The sequence below is a fragment of the Manacus candei genome, unplaced genomic scaffold, assembly GCF_025592945.1.
Source record: "Manacus candei isolate 608988 ecotype Guabito, Panama unplaced genomic scaffold, ASM2559294v1 h1tg000052l, whole genome shotgun sequence".
Lineage (NCBI taxonomy): Eukaryota > Metazoa > Chordata > Aves > Passeriformes > Pipridae > Manacus > Manacus candei.
The window spans coordinates 4,227,104-4,249,032 of NW_026138100.1; the positions used below are offsets into that span (position 1 = coordinate 4,227,104).

Consider the following 21,929-nt stretch of genomic DNA (forward strand, 5'->3'; position numbering starts at 1 on the left):
CTACTTAGCTTGCTTATTTTTATTATTAATTATTCTTATTTTCCCTGATACAGCCTATATGGCAACCCCAGCTCTGTTGTACTTTAGTACTATGCAAATAAATTACAGTGAGACTAGGTGATCTGCATTTCTTCTTTTTTGTGGAAATGATCTTCTCCTGTACTCTGCAGGAAAATATCATGTTGAAAAGCAAAAGTTCAAGCTTCCAGTCATAGTTATTTTTTCTTTTGAGGATTTTCTTTGACCTTCCCCTGAGAGCAGTATTCGAGGGTTAAAGACATTTCACAGGATGCATATTTGCCAGATCTGTCATCTTTGCCTTGCTTGTTGAGATGTAGTTTATTAGAGCAGGTCCATTACTTATTGCTGTAATGAAAAGATTGTGGCACAAGTTGTTTGTCTGTCTCACCTCACCTTAAGTAGAGAAGTAATCAAAAGCAAAACCAGGCACCTGAACAAGGTGGGCAAAAGATAAAAGTCATGTCATGAAAGTTGTGCTTCCTTCAGCATACCCACAAGTTCCAGAGAATTTCTGTCCCAAACTAACTATAGCGTTTTGCTCTGATGGAAGACTGCTGTAATCATTACTTCCACATATCTTTTCCTTCTTATTTCAGTAAATCCAGTCATCCCAGAACTCTCCAGAGCCATAAAACATACAAATCTTTGCCCTCAACCTCACCCATATAGCCATCCTAGCCACCCAACAACCCCTGCTACTCCCTCTCTCCTGAGCACCCACACAAACTTCTGTACTTGTAACCTCCACGCGGCTGAGCACCCGAGTCCCTCTGCAAGCTAATCGGAGAGCTCCACAGAGAATGGAAATGCAATTATGGTCCTTTGGAAACTGGTGAATAATTAATTTAACCATTTTCTATTGCAGGTCATTAATTTTTACTGCTCTCAGATGGCTTGCTGTTAGGGAGAGTAAGTTTAATAAGTCTTGTGCTGTAAGGGCTAGGAGTAGTGGATACAGCCATCCAAGCGTGGAGTGACTGCAGAAACTTCAGATATGGAAAATCATTTACCAGTAAGTACAAAGAGCTTGGTATTCCTTGAAAGAATGTATGTACACTTTCATGCATGCTTTTCAGTTTTACACTGATGAAACTTTCAGTAGAATAAGTCCTGATTTATTCAAAGACTTGAGGGACAAGCACATCCAAGATGTAGGAATTCTGAAGCAGACTTTCAGCATACAGAAATCTGCATCAGTAAATTGAATTACATGGACTTACAATCTTGATATGAATAATTAAAAAGACCGGGAAATAAAATAATGAGAGATGATGAAAATGTTAGAGAACAGACAGCTCACAAAAGCAAAGCATTCAACAAAATGACTACTTAAGAAAGAAAGCACAGTAGACTAAAATGTGGAATTAAAGGGCATACACCAGAAATAACTGCAAACCCTTTCAGTTAAGATCACCTGATCTAAGCCAAAGAGCTCTGGACTGATCAGGGAACAGTCCTAAGGCGTAAGTAAGACCGTGCTGACTGGGCATGGATTTGATTTAAAAAATAGACAATACTGTGGAGATTTCATTAACTAGACAACCACCAGAAATGGTAAGGGGAAGCAGAAATAGGGGAATTAATGTCAGCAAGAATGCTTCCACTTTCCTGTTTTGAAGACAAAGGTAAGTCACACGTCTTTTGAAATAACAAGTATTTCCAGCTCTCAGGAATATAATTTGAAATTCTTGTGTGGTGAAGACAACTTCCATCTGATCTTCAGATAAAATCAGAGAAAATACCCTCTGACTGACCGATTAATCACTTGCTACTTCCTTATTTTGAAGAACAGTCAATAAAATGAGCAGGCTGACTTTACCTACCTACTCCTCAGCAATAGAAAGAAGTCTGTTTGGATTTTTCTTGGGATGTGTTGAACTGGCTGGAGTTGGACTGAGACTTCTGAGATGAGAAAAGAGAAGTGGAACAGGAAGCATCTAATACAGTTTTCATCAGAAGACAACAGAAAACAAAAAAACAATCCCAAGGATCTAGAGGGAATCAATGCTGCGTTTTCCCTAGTCTGCTCAGAAAATTATCAGGTGACTCATCTCTAAAGCTGCTAGTTAAGGCATAGATTGGAAGACAGAAGAACTTGGTAGGGTCTGCCTTACTTTGAGGACTGGGAGTTCAGATTCAGCTGGATCAACAGAGGTATCTATGGTCTTCTTACAGAGGATCCAAGATCATTGGACCACTGGGCACATTATCTGATTTGTGGTTAAAAGTGTAACATAGTTTCAGAGACTTGTATTTAAATATGTTCTGCCAGAAACTGTTCAAAATATCTCCAAAAATTCCATTTTGGAACTAGGCAAGGAGAGTTCCTGAATCAAAATAATAAAAATTAATTAGAAAGGTCTCAATGTCATTTGGTTCTTAAACATTATATCTGGAACTTTGTGGCTTATAATATTGAAACATTGAAGAATGGAAAATCACAGAGTGACCTTGAGTTGCCAAAGCTTGGGTAGAAACAAAATAACCCAAAAGAATTCAATGAAAAAGGCAGATATGGTCAACTCTACATAACCCTTATTCTTCCACCATTAAGCTGTTAATGACTGTATTGCTCTTTTCTCTGTCCAGAGGATATGAGTCTGTAGCAAGTCTGTGCTGCAGAGTGTTGGTGGTCCAGGTAACTCTGTGGCAGGTTGCCCTTTTATTTCTAGGGTGCTGCACTTCGAAGTCAGAGGTGCTAATCAAAACAGTGTCTAGTATAGTCATGACACAAAACTCAGAGGAGCTGTTGGTTCCCTCAAAGGCATGGAGGCCCTGCAGAGAGACCTCGACAAACCATATGAAGTTCAACAAGGCAAACTGTCATATTCTGTACCTGGGATGGGGCAACCCTAGCTGTTCATACAGACTAGGGAATGAGATGCTGAAAAGTAGTGCAGTGGAAAGAGACCCCGGGTCCTGGTCAATGACAAGTGGAATATCAGCCAACAGTGCCCTGGCAGCCAGGAGGGCCAACCATGTTATGGGGGGCATCAGGCAAAGCATCGCCAGCCGGTCGAGGGAGGGGATTGTCCTGCTCTGCTCTGCACTGGTGCGGCCTCACCTGGAACATTGCGTGTGGGTTTGGGCACCACAATATAAGATATTAAGCTCTTAGAGAACATCCAAAGGAGGGCAACGAAGATGGTGAAGGGCCTTGAGTGGAAACCGCGTGAGGAGTGGCTGAGGTCACTTGATCTGTTCAGCCTGGAGAAGAGGAGACTGAGGGGAGATCTCATCACAGTCTACAACTTCCTCATGAGGGCAAGAGGAGGGGCAGGCACTGGTCTCTTCTCTGTGGTGACCAGTGACAGGACCCAAGGGAAATGACTGAAGTTGTGTCAGGGGAGGTTTAGGTTGGATATTAGAAAAGGGTTCTTCACCCAGACGGTGGCTGGGTACTGGAACAGGCTCCCCAAGGAAGTGTTCACAGCACCAAGCCTGATAGAGTTCAAGAAGCATTTGGATGATACTCAGGCACAGGGTGTGACTCTTGGGAACGGGCCTGTGCAGGGCCAGGAGTTGGACTCAATGATCCTTGTGGGCCCCTTCAGCTTGGTACATTCCATGATTCTGCGATATCCGTCAATGCAACATGAATACAAAATTAGGCCTTTCTGTTCACACAATATTTGATAAAAACTCTGTAACAACAACAAAAACACTCTCTGGAGAGAAACTTATGAAATCTCCAGAAATAAGCACTGAGGAGCTAGAATAAGCTGTGCTTTAATACCACAAATTTTACTCTGACTCTAACAAGCATCCGCAAACAGCACTACCAAAATCAAAGTGCATAGTGGTCCCCATAACATGGAGGACCAGCTTGAGGAAAGGTAATACCGACAATTTAAAGGAAAACCCTGTAAAGATATAAATCACCAGTGTGCTATCTGAGCTTCTCTTTTAGCTATAAAAATTAATTTTTAGATGTCAGAGAGGCAGTTAGGAGAGACTTTTTACAAGAGACAAACTCTTCTAAAAGCTTGCTTTTCCTCCCAAGAACATAATTTTGCAATGATTTGGTCTAGACAGGAAAATATATTCACCCAATGCAGTAACGTAGCAAGAAAGAGTTCCCTTGGGGACTTTCTGGGTCAGTGGAAGAGCATATTTACTGAATAATTATTGGGATGAATTTATACTACTTTCTGTATTTTTGTGGCATATATATATTGTGGTACAGTATTTTTCTGAAATAAACACTGCAATGCAGAAAAGCTGTAGTCTTGAAACTACCTAACTTACTTGAAGTCACAGATGAACATGGGAAACATCCAGTGAAAAAAATATTCAGACATTGTAGGAATTAATGACTCACATGAAATGCAGCCACCTTCAGGATAAAGCACAGCACTGAAACAGTGGACACAGTTAAAGCTAAGAGATGGACAGCATGTAATTTTGGAAAAAAACCCCAACATTTTGTAGTTATGATAATTTATTCTTTCAACATTGTTTGGCCTTTCTACTGGTCAATTAGAAATTTTATAATTTCATTCTTATGTTTGATTTATCAGTTCAAAAATTGTTTGTTCTTAGTAAGATCCTTACCTTTTTCTATATGTGAGAGGTTTGTGTACCATCATTTTTCATTGTCTCTGTATTATGTTATACTCCTCTTACAACTTTTATTCTAAATCAGCATTTTTTTACAAAAGTTTTAATACTGTTTTAAATAACACCATCTGTTTTCATAGCAAACAACATGCTTCCTACTCATTTTATGCTATTTGACAAGACACAGAGCTTCTCACTCCTGAATGAAAATGAACATGCTAAAAAGCATGGATGTCTCATAGCAGAATCCTGATGATGTTCAGAAGAATTTCTGGTGCTACCTGTCAACGTCAAAAGGTACAAAATAATATCTGACAAATTTATTTCACAGAGATGACAGATTTCTGCCCATGGAAGTTCTCATTAATACCAAGTTTCTCTTACCTAATCAGCTTAAGACATATTCAAAATGAAGTCAGGAAAGACTTTGTATGAATTCTTTCACTCACACATAGTGTACAGTGGCTTAGATACATGCTTTATCATTTAAAATATTTAACATATTAAACATATTTAAAATATTTAATTTTAATAGGTTGGGGGTTTTTTCATATGTTGTATCCAGACCACTATAGAAGTCAGAAAACGTAGCTTTGGAACTTCAAGCATAATGACAGTGATGGAGAATATCCACTGAGTGTCAGTCAGTCAATAGTCAAGTAATGGCAGTGATGGATAAGAATCCTAAATGTGTTGACTACAGGTAATAAAAAATCATGGGACTATATTGTATGATCAGGGAGATAAGCTTCACACTAGACTCATATGCTGCTTAGAACAAATGAAGTAAGGCAAAGAGGTTCAAAAACCATTTCTTCTTAGAAAAATAATCCTTTTTCAAGGAGCACTGAGTGATCTTATCTACCTTCTCATATTTTGGCAACACCAGATTTGCTCCTGTCAGGTGCTGTAGCTGCTTCAGGTCACACACCTAGCTTCTCAGCCCTTACTAAACGAATTGTTCTCCACTTCTGCTTAGGTGCCCTTTCAGATTGGACCTTAAAAGACAGCTCCACATTTTCTAATAATCCCAACTTTCCCTCTCTTCCTACCAGGTAAGTCTTCTACTTTAGTCTCCAGATCATTATTTTACTGTGGCCACTGACATACTCTGCGGTTTCACTCTTGTTTATTGTTTTTACCACAAAGATTTGTTGTTTGCCTGTATTATTGTATTTAAGAGAAGTAATTATTTTGATTTCTTTATAATTTAAGATGGATTGTTTTTCTGTTCACACATGTAACCCCAAGCAAGCAAAGAGATACAATTATTCTACCTAGTGTTACATAACAGGAAGACAACTCACCAAGGTTTTATGACTTTTCCTGATATTTGTTTGTTTGAGATTGGTGCCAAATGAAAATCTGCCCAATGCTCTTCAAAGGCACAGTTTACAAAGACATCTTGTCTCTAATAGAATGTAAGGAAATTCAAAATAACTTGTTCCATGGCTGAAAGTTTCTTGGCCTGTTCCTGCAGCATCTTTTTAGCCCAACATCAAAGCAAAGATCATTTTGATACAGTCCACATGGTGGCACAATCTGATCATGATTGCTTTTTACTACTGGTTGATGATGAAGTTACTTTTATCATGTTTGACTGAATCTTTAAACTGCTAGACTGAGCTCATTCAGTACATATAAATCCTAATTAGGCATCTCTAAGATTTTATAATTTTGATAACTTCACTTACAAGAACATATATACCATGGTATCATATACTAGTTCAGGAGATAATTTTTTCCTGATTTTTTTTTCTACTCCCACATCAGTTTGTGTAATCTCATGTTACTATATTAATTTATTTCATCATGATGCAAGGGAAGTTAAATGGTCTGTTGTATATACTTCATGTAATTCAGTATAATTCATGTTAGAGGGAATATATTTCTGGCTTCTAATTGTATCTTTAATTTATTGTCAAAGTTTACTCACCCAGATTTACATTAAATATAAAACATGAACACATATAAACCTGTTTTCATACAATATATAAAACCTTTATGCAGAAAAATATCATGCAGTTTTACAGCTTATTGATTCTTGGAGAAATAAGGAGATATTTCAACTACGTTGGACTTCTGGAGGGCAGACTTCAGCCTGTTTAGGAGACTGGTTGACAGAGTCCCTTGGGAGGCAGTCCTGGAGGGCAAAGGAGTCCAGGAAGGCTGGACGTTCTTCAGGAAGGAAATCTTAAATGCACAGGAGCAGGCTGTCCCCACGTGCAGAAAGACGAGCCAGCAGGAAAGGCTGGCCTGGCCGAACAGAGATCTTTGGTTTGAACCTGGGGAAAAAAAAGTGGTGTTCCACAGGTGGTGTTCCCCAGGGCTCAGTACTGGGGCCAGTTCTTTATTTAATATCTTTATCACTGATCTGGATGAGGGGATCAAGTGCACTCTCAGACATTTTGCAGGTGACACCTGGTTGGGCAGGAGTGTTGATTTGCTGGAGGGTAAGAAGGCTCTGAAGAGGGATCTGAACAGGCTGGATTGATGGCCCAAGGCAAATTGTATGAGGTTCAACAAGGCAAAGTGTCAGGTCCCACACTCGAGTTACTACAACCCCATGCAGCGCTACAGGCTTGGGCCAGAGTGGCTAGAAAGGTGCCCAATGGAAAAGGACCTGGAGGTGTTGGTCCACAGCCACTGAACTTGAACCAGCAGTGTGCCCAGGTGGCCAAGAAGGCCAGTGGCATCTTGGCCTCTATCAGAAATAATGTGGCCAGTGGGACTAGGGCAGTGACTGTCCCCCTGTACTTGGCACTAGTGAGGATGTACCTTGAATCCTGTTTTGGGTGTCTCACTACAAGAAAGACATTGAGGTGCTGGAGTGTGTCCAACAAAGCTAATGAAGGGTCTGGAGCATAGGTCTTATGAGGAGTGGCTGAGGGAGCTGTGGTTGTTTAGTTTGAAGAAAAGGAGGATCAGGGGAGACCTTATTTCTCTCTACAGCTGCCTGAAAGGAGGTTGTAGCAAGGTGGGGTCAGTCTCTTCTGCCTAGTAATAAGTGATTGTACAAGAGCAAATGGCCTCAAGTTGCTCCAGGGGATATTTAGATTGGACATTAGGAAAAATTTCTTCATGGGAATCGTTGTCATGCACTGGAACTGACTGCCCATCTAAGTGGTTGAGTCCCCATCCCTGGAGGTATTTAAAAGACATGTAGATGTGATGCTTAGGGACATAGTGTAGTGGTGGACTTGGCAGTGCTGGGTTAACAGTTGGACTTGATGATTTTACAAGTCTTTGTCCAGACCAAATGATTCTTTGATTCTATGTTTATACAATGTTTATACATTTATGCTTGACACAGTACACGCAAAGTAGATGTAGAACTGCACACATCTCTCAGGAGATGCGTGGCAATGCTTCAAGGTTGCACACAGATACTGTGTGGCAGTTTTTGACAGGAAGGAAGTGGCAACTACTGCTTGCTGCAAAACCTGCAGAAAGAAGGAGGATGTTCTGTTGCTCAAACCAGTCTCACCATTCACAGTTGCAGCAAATGGACTCAAAAGAGACCAAGATACTTAAAGACGTATCCTGTTCTGCACCCTGACAAAGAATCAAAAATTAAAAACGCCTTCCAGGAAGACACTTATCTAGGTTGTGCTTTAAAATGCACATTTAAGATTCAAATTTCACTTCCTCCTTATGTGGTATGTGGTGCAAAGCTTTATTTCCTCCAAAACCTTTTGGTTCTGATATGACAGTATCACCTACTGCAAGGTAGGCACATTACTTCTTTTTCTACGCACTGTGGATACTGAGAAGTGATTATTTCCTTCCTTTTGTAGTGCTCCTTTATGGTTTTGAAAGCTTTTATATATCCCACCACTTTCTAATCCCTAGATTAAACAGCTATTTCAGTCTTTTCTTTTGGATTGAGCATTCTAGACCTTCCACAATTCCCACGGCTGCCCTCTGGATTGTCTCTACCTGATGCAGATCTTTTTTTAAGTCTAGCAACCAAAAGTGGATCAGGTAGAGAGTGATACAACAGTGAGGCAAACTGAAACATCACTGTATCTCTTTTAAGGGAGTATTTCTCTTTTGAGGAAGAGGGCCTCAAATTCTTCAGTGCCAAAGACCTCATTCATGTCTCAGCTACAAGCAGCAGCCCTCAGGGGTGCTGTGCTCTCCTTGGCACAGAGCCATTGTTGGTGATATTTGCTGTATTTCCTTGTGGTGTGCAATGCTCTACATGAGTACTCAGAAGACGTGTTTTTTAGAAGAGGGACACTTTCCTTCAGTGCTTGGCCACCAGGGCAGTTCATCTGGCTGACACCTGTCCTGAGCTGAGGCCATCCTACCAGAGCGCTTTTGGAAGTGTGCTGTGCACTAAATAATTTGCTTTGATCACGGCAAGAGCCCTTTAATGACCTATGTTACTATACTACTTTTTCTTTTCTTTCTTGTCTCTATGGTGGAAGCAATATTTACATTTCAAATTAACCAATGCCAACATCTAGTAAAGAATCCTCATTTATTATGACTATTTAAAATGAAGCATACTTAAAATAAAAGTGAAAGTACACATTTGGACTAAGGAATTAATTCATTTTAAATGAATAAAAAATAACTGAATATGTTTCTTGTTTTTGCTTTCTGAAAATTCCCAGTCATGTTGAAACAGTTTCAGATCATGATTTTTTAACAATTAAAAGCAAAATAAGAAAAGTATTAATGATAAACTGTAATGCCTTGTCCCTAGGATAGCGAAGACAATTTTTTATTCCTAACAAAAAAGAATCTGGAAAAGTGCTGTGGAGCTTACAATGGCTGCCATCTTAGTTTGGAGGAACTTTGTAGTAAAAGGTAGACACCAGCTCTGCTCACAGGTGGAGTTGATTATTTTGTATAAGAACAAATAGGATGAACTGGAGTGTCATTACATTCTTATGTAATTATGAAGAGGAAGATATTTAAATAAGCCACATCTTCTTTTCTGCATATTAAAGGAAAAGTAATTATACAGAAAACCAGTAAGGATTCTGTATTTTTCCTGCTACAACTGATAGGCAGAGCATATGTCAATGATTTTCGTTGAGCTTTTAAAACATACAGTGCAACATATAGTGCTGAAATGTAGAGAATTAAGGAAGCTTACACTAGCAAGGACTTTGCTGAACTGCTTCAAACAATAGTAGTATTATTATATGAAGTCTAAGCTTTTGCAGTGAAAATGCTCTCTCTCATGTTAATACTCATACTCTTAACCTAGAAAAATAAAAAAAAAAAACCAAAGTGAGGAATTTATTCAGCGAAAAGATATATGTAGAAAGGGGAAACTCAAGCATGTCAGCATCCACTTCCTTTGCCATCTTTGATGCTGCAACTGGCATTGGGTAGAGCAAAGAAGCAGGACAAAGAGGTAAGAAAATGGATGAAAAAGCAGTTCCCCTCCTGCACAAAAAAAGCCCCAACAGAACAAACTAAAAACCCCTCAACCCTTCAAAAGGAGGAAAATTTCAGGCCCAGTATGCCTGGCTACACTCATTGTCAGGAAGAGGTAATTTTTGTGGATGGCTGGAGGTGACCTAGATATGCACATCCCAGTTTCATACAAATCTTTGCTGTAGCTCCTGGTATGTCTGCTTCTTCCATACAGGATCCTGGCTCCAATTGTGTAATCTACAACTGTGTACTGTCAGGATAGGTGTCTTAAGTGTAAGTGTTCATATCACAAGGGTAGCACCAACGTTAGCATGACTAGTGCTAAAGGATGGGATGATGCCGAGTAATCTCTGCTGCCTAAATCAGATTCCATCCGTCCACTCAGTAAACACCCTGCATGCTAATGTTGTAGAATCACTGCAGCACTGCCAAAAAAGATGAAAACTAAGAGGTTCATTGGCACTGCTTCTCCCAACAAAATGAGCGTTTTTCTTTCCCAATGACACAGATTAGAGATGATCCATCCCGTAAGCAGAAAAATATCTTTCTGCCTCCTGCATGAAGCTAGCCTTAATGGTAACAATCAAAATGAAGGAGGGAAAAAGCCCAATTAGGTCATAGGGTTTGTGCAATGTCTTTGGAAGAGGCAGAATCACGTTTTATACTAGTGGCATAAACACTGTTGCACGGCTAGTGTAGTTTGAGCTCAAAAGTGGCAGACCGTCTTGCTAGATCCTTCGAATATTTCTGTCCTGCTGCTGTTATGTAAGAGCTGGTGCCCCAGTTTGCTTGTGCAGCTCCCTGCCTTATGCGCGATGATGCTCTGGAGCCTACACCAAAGGTAATGCCCCTACAGCACGCTATACATTGCAGCAATAATAATAGTAATATTACCGGTAATAGTAATTAGCAGCGACAACTCAATACACTCGTTCTCAGTAGTATTTCGGCTACTCGCCAGGGCGCACTTTGGGGGTGCCAAGGCTCGGGGCCGAGGCCGGTGCCTCATCCTCCCGATTCCCCGGCACAGTGGTCAGTGCGTCCGCCCCCGGAGAAGCTGCCCCGGCTTTGCTGCTGCTGCAGCGGCGGCGGGGCGTGGCGGGGCGCGGCCCCCCCGCGATGCGCGCAAGGACAGCGGGCTCCGGGGCACGGCGGGGGGGCTGGGCTGCAGCCTGGAGGCGGCGGTGGCGGAGCGGGCTGGGGAGCGCCGCAAGGATACGGCAGCGCAACCCCCGCACACGCACCCGCGCTCCCGCCCTCTCCCCACCCCCGCACCTGCTTCCTCGCCGTGGGCCGGCGGGGCGGGGCGGCGTGTTGTGCTCGGTAACCAGGGAGCTGCGCCGGGCGCGCCGAGGTGCGGTGCGGTGCGGTGTGGCGCGGCGCGGCGGGCGGAGGTAGGGGCGCGGCGGGGGCGCGGGGCTGGGGCGAGAGGCTGGGGCGAGGGGGTCCTGGGGCTGCGGGTGTTCGGCGGGGGCCGCCCCCTCGGTGAGCCCAGGGTGAGCCCAGGGTGAGCCCACGAGCCTCTGGACCGCGGCCGGGAAGGAGGGAGCCCCATGGGGCAGCTTCTGCCGGCTGCTCACCAGCCGCCTTCTCCTCCCCAACGCCGAACTGTCTTGAGGTGAATCCGAAACTCGGTGCCGTGGTTTCGGAGTTTGTCCGTTTTCCGCGGTGGGTTTGAGGTTTTTACCCTTTCGGAGTAGAGAACCCCGGCGGAGGGCTGTGGTGGTTCGCCTGCTGAAGTGAACGTACGTGTGTTTTGCAGAGCTCCCCGGTTTTATGCTCAGTCACACACTGCAGGCCAAAACGTAGTTAATCAAGGGAGATGTGACTATTCATGTGCGCTCCCGTGAAGCCAGTTTCAGGCTGGGTTGCTTGCAGTGATGATGCAAAAAGGACAAGTGCATCGCGACAGAGATGCATAGAGCCCATATGTTCCCTGGTTTGTGTGGTAACTTCCTAGAGGTAAGACCTGCTGAAATACTCACAGTCAAGGTTGTTACTAGGATTTTCACAACCATACTCATGAGGAAAAGTGCTTTTAAGGAATATTAGTAACCTGCCACAGAAGACCAAATTTTGCAAATTGATGAGGGAATACTTATGTAAATCATCTATGTGATGCTGAGGGAAACTCCAGTGCTCCTCACTGTGAGGGATTTATACCTATGTGACTTGTAGGAAAATAGTGTGTGGTGTTTCTGGCTGCTTGCCAGTACTTTTCAAGTGCGGAGCCTGTTGAAACGACTCTTAACAGGCACGCGCTTTCTTGTAGTAGTACTAGTGATGGACTATCTGCTCTCTATGATCTCTGATAACTAGTTCTGTGTGTACTTTTACATTTAAACAGATCCCAAGCTATAAATGCTGATGAGCTATGTTAAAATGTTGCCACTAGATAGAAAAAATCAGGGTGCTATGTCATTAAACTGGTAAGCAGAAATTCTTTTTTGTTTGTTGTGTACTGAATGACATTAAAAAACCCCCCTGATTTATGAGGTGCAGTGTTAAAATTTTGGAGTTACTCACTTTTTTTTTTTTTTCTCGTGGGAGTCAGGTATTGTCATTTGGGATGTTTAGCATACTCCTTTAGGCACCAATGTTTTCCCTTGGAAAAGGAGCTCTCCAGAATAAGCATGGTGCTGCATGTTGGAATAATTAAATTCTCATCTTGGAAAACTCTGCTAAATGTGAAAGCAGAAGCAATAATCCTTACACTTCCCTTCTGTTCTTTTAATTTTTGTTAATAATGTCTGCTTTAGTTTGTTTGTTTTATATTACCTTCAAGGATAATATATGTCAATAGCAATTCTGTGTTGCTGAGTATGAAATACCAATGGATGGGTATTAATAACAAATGAACCCTCATACATTTGAGATTTTCTTTTTTTTGCAATTTTATTCTATTTTTACTTTGAGTTATTGTGATAAGTGTCAGTAGTGATTTGGACTGCTGCACGTAATACAGACACAAGAATCTCATAATGACTATACACCTCCGTGCAGCATTACTTTCTCTTTATTGAATATGAAAGTCCTCCAAGATTGATTTTTTTTTTTTTGTGTACTTGACACCTTAGAAGCATCTTCCTGTGAACTTCACTAGAGCCATGCTCTAGTGTATCAGTGAGTACACTGCTCAAAGAAACTAACACTTCTATACCAGGTCAGGGAGAGCAGAGGTACTCAGGGAAAGAGGAACAACATCCTGTTAGTGTTTAAATGCATTTGGGGAGAGGGTAAGAGTTCCTGGCCCCGAGGAGGATCTTGCTGGGTGAAGCAGTGAACAAAGCATGAATCCCCGGAGAACTTCCAATGTCAACACAGTTAGAGTGATTGTTGGAGGTCTGCAGAGCTTCAGTGGATCAAGCCCCAAGAGACATACACATACATTCAACCTTCAGACAGATACCCCATTGATCCATCTCAGTTATGCTTTTTTAAAGGAAGTCAGTTGTGGCTCATTTTTTTTCTTATCAAGTAGCATCTGTAGTTATTGGGAAAGTACGTATATCAAACATAAACATTTTTTTCCATACTTACTTGTTATCATGGTTAGTGACAAAACTTTAGAGTTTTTGTGTCTCCTTAGAGGTCACAAAACTTGTGTCTTCTTAGAGGTGCAGTGGTGTGCCTCTGTAGCAACTGGACTTTTGCCTTTGTTTCACCCAAAGGCACAGATGTAATGGGGAAGGCAGAGGTGTTTCTGTCTCCATTCAGATGGCAGTTGTCTGCCCCATGCTCACAAGTTATACTTAAGCTAAGTTTCTTGCTTGGGAAATGTGCGGGAATACCAAAGAATTGACGCTTACTTGCTTATCTCAAACTCGGTTTGACCCACCCTTTCCTGAGATGCCTCAGTGTTTTCTATTTTAGTGTTTTTTGTTTTTTTTTTTCTCCTACAGATGTACCTCTGCAAGGGTCTTTTACTAAAGGTCATATTATGCCGCAGAAATCCTAGGTGCCATATCAGTATTAAAACAGAAAAATCAGAACGATTCTCCTCCTGTTAACCAGCTTACACGTTAGATCTGGACTTCACTCTGTCCTATTCGCTTGTGTTTTGTGACCTCTGATCTTAATCGTGGCCTGTCTTTGTCTGTGAAGATCGTAAGCTCTCTGAGGCAAGGATTATATCCTGTGTTTGTAGAAGGTAATGAGCTACTGATCCCAGTCTACTGCTATTACCAACAGCTATATAACTATAATATATTCCCGCAGAACTTCAATAACAGGATTACTAAATTGTAGTATAAGAGGTCTAACTCTTTGTATCAGTGAGACTGAATGACCTTTCTTTGAATGTATCTAACAGTGTATGTTCTGCCAATTCTTCTAAAAAATAGCAAGTCTCTGCCTTTTATTTTCTCCTAGAACACTTTACATTTTCTGTTCAAATGACATTAAAGTTTTCAAGACAAGAATCACACCACTGGATTTTTGCCCATTCTCCCAAAAAACTAATAAAAACCAGACAATAAAATGCTCACTTGCTGAAATGCAAATACCTACATAGGTGTGTGCATTGCTAGGATTCTGCAAATAATTTTTAAATACTAGAGTACAATTATAGGTAAAACATAGAAGATTGTGTGCCATATATGCTGCAGATTTAAATGTCAGATGTGTAAATTTCCTTGATCTTCCAAATTATTAATTGCTGTTGCAAGACCTTCAAACTTCTGGAGAATAAAAAACTTTTGTTCAGCTTCAAAACATGCTGAAGGATAACTAGATGAACCAAAATAATCTGGAGTTCCAGAAAGGATCCAAACGTCACTCTCTTCTTCTCCACACTTCCCAAAAAACCAAATTTCAATACCCCCAGGTAGTTACTGCACATTGAGTCAGTGTGGGGTTGAATGGTCTGTGAGAACACTGTGTTTCAGTGTTCCTGTTTCAATTTATTCTTTGTCAGAGGTCGTAATTTGTCTCTTCTTGCATCTTTTTCTATTCAAAAGCAATCCACATAGTAGAGAAAGGAAGCACAGAGTGATAATATGGGGATTCAACTATCGAAAACACCTTTCAGAGCCAAAATCACATTTTCCATGATCTTATGTGGTGCACACTTACGCCTATTGGACTTGGGAAAGTTCCAGTATCCACTGAATTGTGCTGCATTGGGTTTAAGTGAACAACTACAGATTTGCAGTTCAACCATCAGAAACAATTACTGAAGAGATTCCTCTGTTGGCCTAGATTTTGGAAGATCAGTGAGGAGATACCACATTTTCTCTGAGGATAATATTAAAAATCATTTTGGATCACTCTACTCCATTTCTTTGTCCTAGCTCCTAATTTTATATCGAGGAGGCGTTAACTGCAGCTTGATAGGTTATTCAAATAAGTTTACAAATGGATTCTCAATTCATAATCTACAAGTTATATATATACTGGAATGGATTTTATTGAGTTTTTCCACTTTTAACTTTTATTTTATTTCAGATGGTGCTGCTTCCATTTTTTATTGTGCCTTTGTCTATCAGAAATGTCTTCAGTGGAAAAATCAGTATAATATTAACTGAGGCAAATTAATCTCTTCTTGATTTTATTTTATACTTTCTTTTTACTTACTCTGCTAAGAACCATCTGCTTGCTGTCTTTATTTCTCAGATGGTCTTTCAGTCTTTCTTCATCCAGGTAGACAGCAAACACTATGGCAGTGCTCTTCACTTCTCATCCTTTGTTTCTGCCTGCTTATTTCTAAGTGATGGCTTTTCCAATTATGTCTGGAGCAGTTTTATTCTACCCTGCATAGGTGTACAGCTGCTAGACCTTGGAAAAAACTAGACTTTAAAGAAAACCCCAGCCTGCTTCACTGTGCTTTTCAGTCTAGTTGAGTTCTGTACTGATTTCTCTTTTATTTATTTTTTTAAGCACTGTCTCTTTAGATCATCTTCTGACCTGCTTACATTGGATTATTCTTGCAATATTTTGGACTACATAAATCACTTCCTTAATCAGAGCTCTTTTCTATGGTTAGCATTTTTTCCCACTATTAACTAAACCCCAGCCTAAAATAGCTGGTTCTGTGACTATTTGATATTTAAAAATGCAGTTCTGACCTCCAGAATATTCTGGTTCCTACCTTTATGTGAATCATTTATTCCTGACTGGCATGAGGCTCATGCTGTCTCATAGGATTGCATCCGTTCTAGGAGCGTCTATCAACCTGGCTGCATTTCCAAGACCTTTTACATTTTGGAAACTAAACCTGTGCATTAAGTGGACTTCTTGCACTACAGTGGTAAACCATACTCAGAAATTCTTTTCCTGGAGTTTTTTTTTTTTTTTTTTGCTTGGTCAGTTCCATGCAACTGTTGCTTGCCAGGGAAGTCTGCCTCTTTGTTCACCCCAGCACTTGACCTTATTTCTGCTGTTCCTGAGATTTTGTTCAGTCCGTGTTCTGTAGTTATTGTAGTTATTCCACTGTATTTCTTATATCTATGTAACATCTGATTTGAAAATGACTTCTAGCTGCAGGAGTTCCTTGAATTTATTACTCTGCTTATCATCCTCTCAAATATCTCTTTTTGAAATGTCCTAGATTAGAAACAATCCTTTCACTGCCTGCCACCATTTCTTGCTCTCATCAATATGTTTACTTATTATCTGTGTTTATTATTGTTTGTCTGGAGTTTCTTTATCTATTGTTGCTATAATGGGAGTTTATAGAAGTGTAAAATTGTATTTTCAGGTACAACCATGCTTTTACATCAGTAGCTTCTTCTCCTGGCTGCTATATGTGACATTAGCCCAGTGTACTGGGAATCAAAGAATCACAGAATGGTTACAGTTGGAAGGGACCACTGGTGAGGTCATCTGGAATCTGCAGTTTGTACCAACATGAAGTACAGTTGGAGAATTGTTTACCCTTCTTTTGGTCAGGTTTACCTTCAGCCATGTTGTACGTCTTATATGTTGCCTGCACCTAGCAGATGTCTCTGTTTTTCTGGAACCATGCTGCTGACAGGCAGGTCTGTTTTTCTTTAGTATGTTTTATAAACTTTAAGAAATAAAAGATAAAATACAACCTGGTCTTGCCAGTGGTATTCTAGTTTTACCAACAAAAGAAAAATATATTAACTTTTTTAATTCAAAGTGCTCCTGAGCACAGTGTGAAAAAGAGGATTACATGAGGGACTCAGAAAAGTTAACCCACAATAGATGTAGTGTTTTTCTTATCTCTTCTATAGAAGAAAAGAATCCCACTTTTCTGGCATTTGAAGAGAATTTGAAGCCAAATGGCTCTTATATGAGAGAAGAAGTTCACATTTCCTCTTTTCATCCTAAAACCAGAGTACCAGGTTATTAATATAAGAAAATGTTATCAGTGTATACTTCATCTGTTAAATCCAGATAAGTGGCAAATGTAATAAAAGATTTATCTAATTTATGTGCAAAACCATTCCATTTCACTCTCGTGAAACTCATCTTCATTCCATGTGTGTTTAGACCAAAAAAAATAGTAATTTATAATGTTGAATGCTGAAACAGGGAGTAGCTTATGTAGTCCTTCAGGTTTATTTCAGGCTAAGATTTATGGAATTTAAGCCACGCACTTTTTAAAAGCTTGTGTATTTTGAAAACATATCCATCTGAAGACACATCTTTGTGTCTGACACTGAAATGGAAAAGTCATTCCATTTATTAAAAACTATTTTGTGTAGCAGCTATGCACGTATTTAAAGATTTTAATGCTGTAGTCTCTCAGAAAAAAAATATTTTGTTGAAGGCTTTAACTACTTGTAGAAGTCATGAAAAATTTCCTGTCTGCATTACATTGAACACTTGACTATCCGTGTAGGATTTTTTTGTTCTGTGGAGCTGTAGATGTTGGCTGAAGACATATGGGAAGGGTGCATGAAGATTTGTTTCATCTATTCTGTTGATGTGTCACTGTGCTGTCGCTGTGGTTTTCTGCCTGTGGAGGTGACTGTGCACACGAGAATCTTTCTTTCCTAACTTAGTGTCATCTTTAAAGGAGTTAATTTCTACTGCTTGCAAAGGAGCTTTTGAATGAGGAGATATATTTAGAAATGCACGTTCTTCCTATGAAGCATATAATTTAATATCAGCTAAATAAATTATTAATTGCATGTCTTCTATTTATTGCTGCACAATGACTCAGCCTGCTGTATGAGTAGATTGAACATATATCTTCATAACAATTTCTGAGACACTTTTAACTTGGAGTTGAATCAGGATCTTCCACAGCTCCTCTAAATCTGCTCATGTGCAGCTGATTTACACCAGCTCTGTCAAGGTGTGAGTGGGCTGGTATTCTGATATTGTTATTGCTATTAGCCAAAAACAATCAGACAAGGCATTTTTAATACCCCTTATCCCTGCCTGAAAGTTAGTCTAGCAGCTTGCTATTAGAAGTTGCTGTACCTTCACAAGGGTGAGGTTCCTACCTGTCAGAGTGCCTTTCCATGCTTGGGAAGTGGTGACTGATATGCATAGTCTCTGTGCACCCTGAGAAGGTTGTGGGGCAGAGCCTGGAAGGTGGGAAGGAGTAGGAAGAGAAGGAGGCCCCTGAAGAAGAGAGAAGACACACGTGGGAAGAGAGTGAGGATATGAGCATCCAGGTGTCATGTAAAGTGCAGACATATGCAAAAAGAACAATGTGTCTGGAGTAGGTATTAGTACCACTGTGGCCATGGCACGAAAGAGCACAGCCCAAGGACATGGATGGACTTTGTGGTCTGTTCTACACTGTCGTCCATGACAAGCGTGCTTCCCTCAGCTCCACTGATTTAAAGCCAGCTTTGGTCTGTTAAGCTGAACAGCATTTACACATCCAAAATACAATGTAAACATCCAATAAAAACATCAGTAAGAGGGAAAGCAGGAAGTTCCTTGGGTCAGGCATAGTTTGAAGGGTCAGAAAAGGAAATGTTGAAATGTAATTTACTCTGGAAGCCCTTACATGTTGACACAGCTCCTTTGGGATATTTCACAGGGCCTAAAACTATGTGGCCTAAAGGCTTGTCTGCCTAATAATGGAAGATTATTCTTTGACGGACCTTGGGGCCAGGAAAAGAGGAAAGTGCACACCACCAATAAACCCACTCACATTTGTGATATTGATCAGCTGCCTAGCCTCTTGAATTTGGGATGGGCCCAGTGTGTGTGGTATGAATGCAACTATTCTTGGTGCGTATATACTCAGGTATTTCTTATCAGGGAAACTGGTGCATACATACACAACATGTACTTGTTCTACAGAAGATATGATATTATTGATAAGTTATCTGAAGAATCTAATTTGATTTTTTTTTTTAGACTAGCTTTATAGTCACATAGTTACAAAAATGTTATGTACGTGTAGCAGTTCTAGTTCACAGCTTTTGATGTTAAGTGACCCAAAATACAGCATCATCACACACTGGAAAAATTAATTTAAATAAAATTTTATTTAATAATGAAATATGTGAATCTCAGTCTTTCAGATTAGACCACATTGGCCAGTGGAGTTAGGAATTATCCTGGTCAATGAGTTTCTGTTATGTGTGCCTTCCTAGCATGGTGAAATAGAATGAGAGTTTTACAGCTTTTGCGTTTTACAAGTGGTTTAATTTTTCCTCTTTTATACTTAATATTATTTATGTTAAGACGTATTATGGTATTGCTTTTAATAAGTGTAACATTATTGTTATTTCTAAAACAACATCCATGAGCATCCTCAGGAAAGGATTTATGTCTGGTGCATTGCCAATTGTGTTTAATGATTTGTTTTTGCAGCTTCATTCTGCTTGGTGATTGCCAAGCAAGCTTTCAGCATTAATTGTATCTCTGGCTGGGGTGTACACTATGGGCAAAACATACCACTCTTTACCTGTTAAGATAACTATTAAGACTCAGACTTCTTAGTTTTGCAGAGCTGGTAAGTTTCCTCTAAACCCTGGTACTTTTCTTTCTCAGGCGCTGAGGTTGTTTGCCAGTGTTTTGCCCCAACCCTATGAGGGCCAGCATTGGACTGGAGGTGTCTGACTGCCCCAGGGGTGCTGTGCCATGGCTGAGGGTTGAATGCTAAAAGGAAGCGGTCCAAGATCCTCATCTCACTGAGCTCCACAGCTTGGAGGGAGACTTCTCTCAGGGGAACTGGACTCGTGGTAAAGAGATCATGGCTTCATCCCGACTAGTGGCAAGATCTAGAGACATTGCCAATGTCATGCAACGTCTTCAAGGTAAGTGACTGACTTGGACTGGTGCTCTCTGCCATCTCCTTATAAATGGAGGTTCCTATTTTTTACTGTACTCTGCAGTAAGGACAATATTTCTGAAGTTTAGTAACCTTTCTAAACTTACCTACTGGAAAGTATTTCTATCATATCTGAAGGGCTCTTATTATATGAGTCCTTTGGCATAGCATTAACAGTAGTGTTTAAAAGCAGTTGGTGTTATGAAGGTGGCTCCATAGGACAGGACACTGGTGTTATGAAGGTGGCTCCATAGGACAGGACACTGAACTGAAGATTATGAGACTTTGGGTCCGTTTCTCCCACATTACCTGACTGTGCATCAGTTTTCTCATAGAAAAGATATTTGAAGTTATATCTATCTTTTTCTCAACTTTGAAGTCAACTGGTAGATCTTTTATGCTGATAAACTAGTATTTATTATTTTAGCAATAGTTACTGTCTCCACATGAGAACAGTAATTTATTATATTGTTAATCACTGAAGAATTCAGAGCTCACTAAGCTTATTATTAGTGCTCAAGTTGAGGAGCTTTTAGATAAGACATCACAGGGTGTCTTTGCACTATTCATTGAGTATTCATTAAGTTTTTATGTTCTTATAATATAGCATTAATAAATAAATTTATTGTATTTTTTAGAAGTTACACACCTTACTGCTGCTGCTAAAAGCTTGCATTCAGAATGTTTTTGTTCAAATGATGATACTGACTAGAAACAAACTGTCAGTACTGCTGTAGGTTTCACTCCCGTTAACTTTTGAACTTATTCAGAAATACCTGACCTTTTACTTTCTTTAAGACCAGCTTCCACTGGTATCCTCTAAATCTGGAAGCTTTATCTGCTTATGACTTTTCCTTCCATTAATTGTTTTTCAGTTTAGAATATCTGAACTCAGCTTCCCAGCCACTAGCTACTACGAGCATCAATAATTTCCATAAAGCCTCAGTAGATAAATGAAAGAATAAATAAATATGCAGAGTCTGTCCTATTTAGACTTGCTAGAGCACTTGTACCGATTCCAATTCTTGATTTTCCTCAGCCATTTTTTTCTAATATATGGTATTTTTCCATGCTATTTTTATATGTGTCTGCTGATTCTTAGGCCACAGTCTTGGACAATGGTTGTTCAAAGTGCCCACAAACATAGAATGAGGAAATATTTCATTCTCAGAGAATTTGTGGATTAAGCATTAGGATAAGACAGGCCAGGTAGACTTGAATGAAAGACTGCAAGGGCACAGTGAAGCAGCCTTGCTCACGGAACAGGAAGGGGTCTTGGTACGCTGTGTGTTTATACTGCAGTATGCTATATATTTGTGAGAAGTCATGTTCTTAATAGGAATTCCAGAAAAAATAAAAAGAGAGATATTTGAAGCAAGAAATTAAATAATTATGAAACTGTGAGACCTTCAAAGGAATATGAAGAAGTGCATAAGAGAAATGGCAGAGGTGCTCGAAGGTTATGGAGACATATGCAAAGGAAAGGATCAGGGAGCTGAGCTGTATTCAGGAAGGATTATCCAGGCTGGTACTCTGAAGCAATGTATAAGGAGGATGCCGCAGGAGGTATTTACAGAGCTTGAGAACTATTAATTATCTGACTGTTATGTATTAACTTTCTAAACATCTGTAAAGCTGTTGCTGACAAAATGGCTGTTTATTAGCGTTTTGATTTTTTACACTTTTTTTTCTTTTTATGTATTTTGTTCTGTTGAAATCTGATACATAGTCTGCTATATGGTTT

General features: G+C 40.1%; 1 protein-coding gene across 15 annotated transcripts in view; it reads left to right on the top strand.

Moving 5' to 3' along the window:
* The first annotated feature begins 10,804 nt into the window (after positions 1 to 10,804).
* Positions 10,805 to 21,929, top strand: part of SYNE1 (spectrin repeat containing nuclear envelope protein 1) — a 300,346-nt gene continuing 289,221 nt past the window's right edge. For 11 of the 15 annotated variants that reach the window (XM_051801627.1, XM_051801633.1, XM_051801629.1 and 8 more), the window contains exon 1: positions 19,891 to 20,171. In XM_051801627.1, the coding sequence (XP_051657587.1) occupies positions 20,108 to 20,171 (64 nt within the window). In that variant the 5' untranslated portion in view covers positions 19,891 to 20,107. Of the gene's footprint in view, positions 10,820 to 19,889; positions 20,172 to 21,929 lie in introns of those variants that run through there. The other 4 variants (XM_051801638.1, XM_051801639.1, XM_051801636.1 and 1 more) reach the window with 2 other exon arrangements.